This window comes from Schistocerca cancellata, chromosome 1 (assembly GCF_023864275.1).
Source record: "Schistocerca cancellata isolate TAMUIC-IGC-003103 chromosome 1, iqSchCanc2.1, whole genome shotgun sequence".
NCBI lineage: Eukaryota > Metazoa > Arthropoda > Insecta > Orthoptera > Acrididae > Schistocerca > Schistocerca cancellata.
In genome coordinates, this window is record NC_064626.1 from 1,288,444,020 (window position 1) to 1,288,455,000 (window position 10,981).

At 43.2% G+C, this 10,981-nt stretch overlaps 1 protein-coding gene across 1 annotated transcript in view; it reads left to right on the forward strand.

Annotated features, from left to right (window-relative positions):
• Positions 1-10,018, forward strand: part of LOC126148221 (zinc metalloproteinase nas-1-like) — a 140,946-nt gene extending 130,928 nt beyond the window's left edge. The window contains exon 4 of the mRNA XM_049915747.1: positions 9,872-10,018. Coding sequence (XP_049771704.1) covers positions 9,872-10,018 — 147 coding nt within the window. The remainder of the gene's footprint in view (positions 1-9,871) is intronic.
• The last annotated feature ends 963 nt before the right edge of the window (positions 10,019-10,981 follow it).

Sequence of the window (10,981 nt, forward strand, 5' to 3'; positions counted from 1 at the left end):
GCAACATCATTGTCATCGGTGCCTGGAGTTTCATTGCGCCAGGATGCAATGCGGTGACCGAGGATCCTTCTGATGGCCTTACCGGTTGTCTTTATTGCGTGTGGCCATGTCTTACGAACACTAATTCTAGTCTCACAGTGATGCTTGTGAAATCTGCAGGCTTTTATTGTTTAAGAGAAATGCCAGATAGATGTATTTAACGCCAGTGAGGGGCTAACTTTGTAATTTATCACGGCACGAGTTTCCATGCATTAAGTCATTACAGTCTATGTGTGAGACTTGTAGACTGTTTGGTCATTTAGCATGGGACTGTTCTGAATCATACTGCGTCACGATCCAGTGTAGAAAATAATGTATTTCATTGTTGTCGTGTGATGTAAGTCTAGCTTTTCCGTCATCTCTGTTGTTGTAATGACAGTTGGGTAACAGGCATAGTGGTAGAGACGCGTGCTGCTACGACAGTTGAAACAGTTATCAGTTTAACCGACTGAGTACAAACGCATGACCAGGAAAATAAAGACCTACACAGGCAGGTCAAAACTCTGCGAGCTGTGGCACAGCGGTTGTCATTGGTTCAGAGGAGGCTGAGGCAGCTGAGTGCACGCTTCCCTTCTTTCGATCGATTAACAGAAAACTTGGTAACGCCTTTTCCCAGTGAACCAATGAGGGATGTGAGTGCTTTCATTAGAGATGTTACCTATATTGGTCTAGAGGGTATCGGCTTTGCAGCTCAGCATGTTCAGTCAAGAGGGCTGGCTGCCTTTTATCTTTAAAAAACTGAGTAAAGGAATCAACCACGAACTTGAACACATGTCACGTGACGTCTCCCCAGAGCAAATGCAACGAATAATAACGAACAAAACGAGAAAAATGGGTTAGCGTCCTTCATTAGCAATCGAAACATTCTGGCACTCGAGTTTAAACCCCTCACTGCCTACTTAATCTTTGAATAAAAATCATCATCTATGGCGAGCGAAGACTTCCAGCACAAGAAGTCACCCTTGTTCTGCCAACAGCATTGTCAAAGAGAACGGAGCATCGGACAGAGATTCAGGGCACTCTCTTGCGCTTGGGATGGGAAACTGCCCCTAAAGGAGGAAGAGTCAGCAGTCATCAACGGCATGAGGACGCAGTCGGCAATGGAAACCACTTCATTAAAGACACATAACGTGTATCCACAGGACATGTAGAATATAATTGAAAAGCTGTCTGCTCATCTCTCTAGCCAATGAAAGGACAACACTCTACAAGTCGGGACATCGAATCTTAGACATTTGGTCGTGGTAGGGAAGCTAGAGAATATTAACAGGGTAATGTTAATGCTCAATCTATATGTAGTGAGCATCAGTGAAATGCAATGGAAAGAAGACAAGGATTTCTGGGCAGACATTATATGGTAATAGCAACATCAGCAGAAAATGATATAACAGTGTAAGTAGCATGAAGCGCACTTTGTATGTATCCTGATGGCTAAAAGAGCCACGCACACTTTGAGTAAGAAAATGCTATCTGACACTGAAATCAGCGTAAAAGATCGGGTCGCCAACAACTCAAGCCACACGACAAATAAGAGGGTGCGATGAGCCGGAAAATTAATTAATTTATTCATAAGAAAAACTGACAAAAGAATATTCATTGTCCAGTCGCCGATAAAGAATGGTATGTGATTGTTAATATGATCCAGGCATTGTCCCCATGAAACAAATATTGAACAAAGTAAAGAGTGCGCGAACACTGCGCATAAGTGCAGCTTGCAACAACATTCCTGAAAACAACATCTATTCCAGAGCATTTCTTTTAAAGAAAAAAAGGACACTAAATATAGACCTGTGCACATGGAAACGATATGGATGGGCTAACAAGGGAAACTACAAGGTAAATGGCGTAGGTAACGGGGACGTAACATCGGTACCCTGGATAAGATTGGAGGCACAATTATTTATTCCTTAAAACATAGATGTAATGCATCTATAGACTGCTGTTGCCTGGTAACTAAGTACAATTGCTTGAGAAACGCTATACGTTTCATAACAGACCCCTGTGTCCACGTGGTTCACGGAGACAGAGTTTCTTCGTAGCGTGGCGAAATTTTAGTAACATCAGACCACGCAATCGCAAACAATTAACATCTTACAGAGGACACATTTGAATAGACAAAGCATAATGGCAGAGGGCCAACAGACTCTAATATTAACCCATGTAGACGGTTTCCACCGGACATAAAGTACTAATGAGACAAAGAAAATTCACAAAAGAAGCAAAAATTACCAAGATTCGGAAAAGATTTGAATGCATACACACGCAGTTACAGGCACACAAACATTCACACTGAACCGAGGATGCTCCAACATATTCAATACCTTTGTGCTACGTTCTTCTCACGGATCGAAGTCAAGTCTGCATTAGGGATCAATTTGAAAGTCTGCCAAGCCTTGCATTCCTTGCTGCGACCCAGCAAATCAATCTTTACAAGATGAAACGCGAGACCAAAGGCTGAAAGCTACCCTCCTGCAATGAGACAGCGCGCCACGCTGTTAACTCAGCTCACACTTCTTCGAAGAGGCTTCGGCTGCAGACCCTCGGCGAGCTGGAAGCAGACTGCCCCTCTCACTCACTCCGACGTCTCCCACGCGACTCCGTGGCCAGGAAAACCCAGGGATGAGGCTTCCGCCACCAACCTAACACCGGTAACTTTTACACAATGTGAGCAAACCTCTTTGCCTACCTGGAAACTACAGGGGTTGGCCATTCTGTACGACTACTGCTGATTCTTTGCAGCAGACTAAACCACTGTATAGCAAAATGAAACACACCCACATTCATTCATTCATTCAGTCACACATTCCAGAGAGTTCTGCATCATTGGGAAGCAAATAAAATGATAATGAAAGGGGACTACAGGATCCTTCCATCACCCCAAACGTCCCAGAGAAGACTGTCCCGTGAATTTTCTATCCGTGCTAGAAGATTCACCAACAGGCAAACAGCAGTTCAAAAGAAATAACTTATCTATACTATTTAAATGAATTTTGGATGACGTCATGTGGTCCGCAAAGCAAACAGATTAAGATAAATGAAATGCATGACATTGGAAGTTGGCAGCATATTACCCAAGATATATTGCAATAACAAACATGAGATATCATCTTAAAAATTGCTTTAGACAGTCATTAAAAGTGATTGTTATAAGGTGATCAGTACTTGTGTGCTGATGATCATGCTCAATGCAAGAGCAAAATTACACACATTTCAAATAAAATTTTGAAGAGAAAACATGGAATGTATGTGACAAATCAGACCTCTGCCGGTCATCAAAGTAACATTGGGAATTAAATTGTTTAACGATATTCTATACAAAATCGTAATTAACACAGAAACATACATAAAAGGTACAGATATTATAATGGTTTACAATATATATATATATATATATATATATATATATATATATATATATATATATATATATAACATTACAAGATTAAAGTCGTGAGTGCACGGTTATAATGATATTCCACCCAAAATCGTAATTAATACAGAAACACACATAAAAGGTACATAAATATACAGGTTTACAGAAAGAGCACAACATTACAAGATTAAAGTCGTGAGTGCACGGTTATACCGATATTCAACAGTGGTGAGTGCACGGCTAGACAAGAAAATATTACATCGGTGGTTTGTAATCATGACGTAGCAACTTCCGTTGGCACTTTGTTTATCATTATAGCTAGTTTCACGCTGTAGCACACTAAAGACATATGCGCCTCGATAGATTATCTCAAGATAATCACACATCCATATTATGCGGCGAACAACACAAAAAAACACAAGCACTTCACTGATCGTGCGGCGACACAACCCCTGAATCCACTGGAGCGCACGCCGTCGTCTCACCGAGTGGAGGACCTCACTGGTACAATGCCTCCCGCCGGCACAGCTGCCAGCACGCATGGCTGTCCGTTCCCCACGCCTACTCGGCAATTCCGAACTCCGCACAAGTACTTCGTCGTGGCCGGTGCCAATTCCCCCATTAGGACATCTTAGCGGACAGTGGTCGTTTGAAGTTCCTGCCCAAGGGAGGCAAAAATGGCCCTTCTGTTGGCACCGCCCTCTGGAAGCAAGGAATGTCGACCACGACTGCATTTCTTCTGAACGTCAGGGTACGTTATTTCAGTTTTCATACCTTCATCATCATCTTCTGCGCACAGCTCAGTTGGTAGAGCCACGCAATGTTCGTCAGGACATTCCCCCGCGAGGAAGGCACTAGTAAGCTCTTCTTCGTGCCTTCCCTCAGCAAGCAAGGAACGTCCGTTCGGTAGCGGTCAGCTGCGCAGGTCTGTACGTGTCACAGGGGCACGCCCTCGTGCCGTGAAACTCGGCAAAACCATCTTCCTGAGATGTTGACGCCTCAATAGACCAGGAGCCATGCCGTCGTCAGACCGTATTAACGTTTCATGGTCGTGCCTCGGCCACTGCCCAGATCTCGCTTGTGTGTGTGTGAGCGGCAGCGGCGCGCGCCTCCGCCTGGCCCGGATCGGTGAATAGGGCGATGCCCTGCCGGGCCACGCTGCCTGCGCCAGCCAGCAGTCTGGGGTTGGGGCAAAGCCAGCACCCGCCCCCAAGCAGCCGTGACCGCTCGCCACGCCACTGGCTCGCAGTTGATAGCGAGGCTCTGCAACACCTGCCGTTGCAGCAGGTCCCGTACTTCCTGACGTGCAGGCTCATTAGGCGGCCTGGCGACGTTGCGCCCACTCAACAGCTGCATTCATAGAGACTTTCACATAATATGATGCATATTTTACAAAAAAAAAAAAAAAAAAAAAGCAGCGGAAATTCCTACTACTGACTAATACATGAAAAATTGCCCAAAATTGGTTTTACAAAGGGGGCCTTCTTAATAATCTAAAAAAGAAATCTTATATCACGAAATATTACGCATTAGGATCAGCGTTAACGATAGAGGAAAATGAATTTAACTCTTAGGAAATTATCTGAACTCCCTTCACAAGAGCGACATGATACGCAAAATTTAAACAATGAAATTACTTCTTATGTAACATAGATACAGCATTACGTACATTGAGACAATGGTTCATACAAGTCATACCTGGAATTATAATGTGTTAATATTTAGGCACCAGATTGATCTAATCGGAATTAGTGGGCATAAAACAAAAGTCAGAATCACTGTATCCTACATGTAAACACATTAGAGATTGTCAAAATAATCAAATCATTTCCCCTTGGCTATAATTTCTCATCTTACTACTTGTCATAAGATACTCACAACCAATGCACCATTACTCACCACGCGTCGCCAGGGATCCTCACGTTATTTCACACTTATACGTTGTTACCTTGATTATTTACCAAATATAAAATTTCATGCTTTTAAAACGTGTTTCAATATTCATCTTCCAGGGCTTCCATATTTTGGTATCCTTAAACGTACCTAGTAGTAGGTGGTGGTAAATTACACTTCTAACCATCTTATAATGTGGCATCACTGAAAATCAAACACTATTAGTCTCACTTCATACACAAATCCATCAACCTACAAGTCATCAAATCGTTTCATAAACATCGCAGTACATTTGCAAGTCTCAGAAATCTTCCCCCCCTATAGGCATAAATACATTACAACTGAAATTTATCATAAACAACCACCTTACAACCATTTACTCGCCGCACCACCACACACTATACATTTTCACTCATGAAAAGAAATTTATCTTTCTGTGAGAGAAAGCGTCTCATCTGACCCTCATAACCATTCATACTCTGATATTATAACATTACGCAAACGTCGCTTTCCTGCTGAGAAAAAGATACAACAGTTAACATATTGAGAAAGCCTTCACAATTCATAGGAGATAATACACTTCAATGTTACCTACATAAGAAATGAATCAAAAACATAGGGGAAACACATCGTTCCGATCTCAGAGGTGCATAATTATCTACTTTTTACTCAATATATGGTTTTACAATGGAGATGTGCTGCAGGCCCTTTGACTTGCGAGAGCGGAGGGTTATACTTCAAGTACGTTCGGATGTGGAATCCGCTTGATTCTGTAAGGCCCATTGAATAAGAAAAAGAAGTTCTTTGATAACCCAGCATGTTTATTTGACAGCTTGTGCGAGCGTACAAATACTTTCTGGAATACGTGGTTCGCGGAGACACAATTTTAGTAACATCAGACCACGCAATCGCGAACAATTAACATCTTACAGAGAACACACTAGAATAGACAAAGGATAATGGCAGAAGGCCAACACACTCTAATATTAACCCATGTGGATGGTTTCCACCAGACAAAGAAATGAGACAAAGACAATTCACAAAATAAGCAAAAACAACCATGATTTGGAAAAGATTTGAATGCATACACACGCAGTTGCAGGCACACAAACACTCACACTGAACCGAGGGCGCTTCAACATATGCAACACCTTTGTGCTGCGTTCTTCTTACGGATCGAAGTCAAGTCTGCATTAGGAATCAAACTGAAAGTCTGCCAAGCCTTGCATTCCTTGCTGCGATCCAGCAAATCAATATTTACAAGATGAAACACGAGACCAAAAGCTAAAAGCTCCCCTCTTGCAACGAGACAGCGCGCCAAGCTGTTAATTCAACTCACACTTCTTCGAAGAGGCTTCGGCTGCAGACCCTCGGCGAGCTGGAAGCAGGCTGCCCCTCACACACACACTGCAACCTCTCCCACGCGACTCCGTGCCCAGGAAAACCCAGAGATGAGGCTTCCGCCACCTACCTAACACCTGTAACTTTCACGCCTGTCTGAAAACTACAGGGGTTGGCCATTCTGTACGACTACTGCTGATTCTCTGCAGCAGACTAAACCACTGTATAGCAAAATGAAACACACCCACATTCATTCATTCATTCACTCACGCATACCGGAGAGTTCTGTATCATTCGGAAGCAAATAAAATGATAATAAGAGGAGACTACAGGACCCTTACAACAGGAGTAGAATTCGTTATGAATAGGAAAGTAGGACAAAGAATGACTTACTGTGAACAGTTCAGTGACAGGGTTATTGTCATCGGAATCGACAGCAAACCAACACTAACAAAAACAAGTATATCAGGATACTGAGCAGGTAATGCAGTACGTAAAGGCACATGAAAATCCATGAGTCGTGGGGGAAGCAGTATAATAAAGGATTACGGGAGAATGCGGGCTTAGTAGAAGGAATGACTCAGATGTAAATTTGAGTTCTGCAAAAAATTTCAGCACGGAATACCGAATACTACATTCACGAATCACAAGAAGAGGAGGTGTACTCGGAAAAGGCCGGAGATACAGGAATAGTTCAGTTAAATTAGACTATGGTCAGGTCGAGATCCCAAAATCAGATATCGGATTGTAAGGCGACTGCAATAGCCTACAAGGGCGACAAGTAGCACACAATCAGCTTAACAGGTCATGCATCCAAGTTTCTGACAAGAATAAGTCACAGAAGAATGAACACGAAGATTGCGGAACTGTTAGATGATGATTAGTTCGCTTTTAGTAAAAGTAAAAGCACCACAGAGGCAGTTCTGACGTTGCGGTTGGTAGTGGAAGCAAGAATGAAGAAAAATCAAGACGCTTTCAGAAGATTTGTTGACCATGAAAATCGTTCGACGAAGTACTATGCTGAAAGACGTTCGAAATCTGAGAAAATAGGCGTAAGCTACAGGGGAAGACGGGTAATATACAATAACAGTAATAATAATATACAGTATAATAATATACAATATTACCAAGAGGGAACAATAAGAGTGAAAGACCAAGAACGAAGTGCTCAGGCCGGCCGGAGTGGCCGAGCGGTTCTAGGCGTTACAGTCTGGAACCGCGCGACCGCTACGGTCGCAGGTACGAATCCCGCCTCGGGCACGGATGTGTGTGATGTCCTTAGGTTAGTTAGGTTTAAGTAGTTCTAAGTTCTAGGGGACTGATGACCTCAGAAGTTAAGTCCCATAGTGCTCAGAGCCATTTGAACCATTTTTGAAGTGCTCAGATAAAAAAGGGTGTAAGACAGGGATGTTGTCTTTCGCTCCTACTCTCCAATGTATACATCGAGGAAGCAATTACGGAAAGCGAAGAAAGTTTCAAGAGTGGAATTAAAATTCAAGGTGAAAGGATATCAACGATAAGATTCGCTAATGACCTTGTCATCGTCAATGAAGAAGAATTGTAGGTGCCGCTTAATGGAATGAACAGTCTAATGAATAAAAAATATGAATGAGAGTAGAAGAACCGAGAGTTGAGAACCGAAGAAAAACGAAAGTAGCTGAAACAAGAACAAAGTGAAACTCAACGTCAGAATTACTGATCTCGAAGCAGATGAAGTTAAGGAATTGTGCTGCCTAGGCATCTAAATAACTCATGACAGACGAAGGTGGTAGGACATGAAAAGCAGACTGTTACAGGCGAAACGAGCATTACTGACCAAAAGAAGTCTACTGATATTAAACATAGGTCTTAACTTGAGGAAGAAATTTCTGAGAATGTGCGTCTGGAGCACAGCACTGTATGTATGGCAGTGAGACATGGACCGCGGGAAAACCGGAACAGAAGGGAATCGAAGCATTCGAGATGTGTTGCTACAGACGAATGCTGAAAAGTAGGTGGACTGATAACGAATGAGGAGGTTTTACACACAACCGGCGAGGAAAGATTATATGGAGGACACTGACAAGAAGAAGGGCCAAATTATATGACATCTGTTAAGTCATCAGGGAATAAACTTCGACGGTAGTAGAAGGATCTCTAAAGGTTAGAAAATAGAGAGGTAAATAGAGGTTGGGACATATACAGCAAATAATTGAGGACATAGGCTGCAAGCGCTACTCTGAGATGAAAAGGTTGGCATATGAGAGGAATTTGTTTCTGGCCACACCAAACCAATCAGAAGACTTATAAGCCTAAAAAAAAATAATGATTCGATCTGTATTACAGCTTAGTGCATTTTTCTGTTACATGAAGTCTGGTAAATTATATGTTAATAATTTTTAAAGACAGTGTTAAATTCAAAGTAAATCATTTCACGTTCCCGACTGCAAGTCACTTCAATAACTGACTGAATTGTTTCTCTTAAACCATAGTATTTCGTTATGTAAAAGCTTGAAAGAAATGAAATTAAGGCTGCTGAAGTAATTATGACAATCTATGCTGAGAGAAAGAAAGTTTTAACTGAGTGCATTGGTCACTTTGTGATTCAGTTCCTTGTGAAGTAATTATTTTGTTGTATTAACTTCAAACTTTTACTGAAAGCTAAATTCTTGCTAAAAAAATAATTTGCATAATTTGGTACGTAAAATTAAAGATGACTGGTTCACAGCATATGAATGAATAAGAATATTAGGTTCCACACTGAAAGAAATAAGTAACACCAACTGGAAATAAAATCCAGTAACCATCTAGAATTTAATTCAAAATTAAAGCAAAGTAAATTATCTCCAAAATAGCTTGGTGACTATAAAGAAAGCAAAGTAATACTTGGTAATAGTATTTATTATAGGAGGATAGTACTGGATGAGTCACAAAATATTCTTTCCTGGGCTGGCATCTTCGACTAATCGCGATATCAAAGCGATATCGAAGGTAGGCAGTGTTAACCATAAGGCAGTGCTTCGTATGCCACAGTGAGTGTGTAGTTGGAGATCGAACACCCGTATCCACCAGTCGATTTGGAATATGCAGTCGATCGCCCTTCTCATGACCCAAACAGCCCAGGTGGGGGACACGCGGGTCAACCGAAATGCGGCAATATTGATGTCGAATAAAAAGTTCTCGGTTTTCCAATCGCGTCAAGCTTTTGGCCAAGTAGACCTCGGCCATTGCCAAGTGGTGCAGCAGGCAGTGGCCTGCTACGTACGCCGGCTGCCGGCCGCGGCGCCACGCTGCCCGCAGCACCGCCACGCTGCCCGCAGCACCGCCACGCTGCCCGCAGCACCGCCACGCTGCCCGCAGCACCGCCACGCTGCCCGCAGCACCGCCACATAAGGGCCGCACTGAGCTGCAGGCCGCCCTCCCTGCTCAGCGTGTTATTGGCGGCTTTTATTTCAATGGCTTCTCTAATTAGACGACCTCAGAAGTCGTTTGTGCGAGCCACAAGACTTGTTTCGTCAAATTTCATCCTGTGCCCGTTTTCTACAGCATGCTCAGCTGAAGCAGATTTCTCTGAATGAAACCTCTCACGCTCCTTCTTGCACTGTTCCACAGTGAGTGCTGTTTGTCTGATGTAAGACTGGCTGCACTCGCAATGTATCTTGTAAACCCCAGTTTTTATGAGACCTGCAGCGTCATTAACTGGTCTCAATAATTGACGGATTTCATCGGAGGCCAGAAGATCGATTTGATCTTGTGTCGTTTCATCAGGTGGCTTATCTTTCCCGGCACAGAGCCACAGAACGGTAAGTAAGCAAGTTTCTTTTCCTGCTGCTCGTCGGTGATCTTATTGTGATTCTTGTTCGAATTCACTTTATTTATCTGATGGACGCTAAAGGCGTTGTTCCTGAAGACTTCGCGTAGGTGGTTCAGCTCGTGGAGCAGGTTATCAGCGTCTGATAGCATTCGTGCACGATACACCAGTGTACCTCTCCCCATGAACCGTGGACATTCCCGCTGGTGGGGAGGCTTGCGTGCCTCAGTGATACAGATAGCCGAAGCACAGGTACAACCACAACGCAGGGGTATCTGTTGAGAGGCCAGACAAACGCGTGGTTCCTGAAGAGGGGCAACAGTCTGGATGATTGACTGATCAGGCCTTGTAACACTAACGAAAATGGACTTGCTGTGCTGGTACTGCAAACGGCAGAAAGCAAGGGAAAACTACAGATGTAATTTTTCCCGAGGGAATGCAGCTTTACTGTATGGTTTAATGATGATGGCGTCCTCTTGGGTAAAATATTCCGGAGGTAAAATAGTCCCCCAATCGGATCTCCAGGGGGGGGGGGGGGGGGCGGA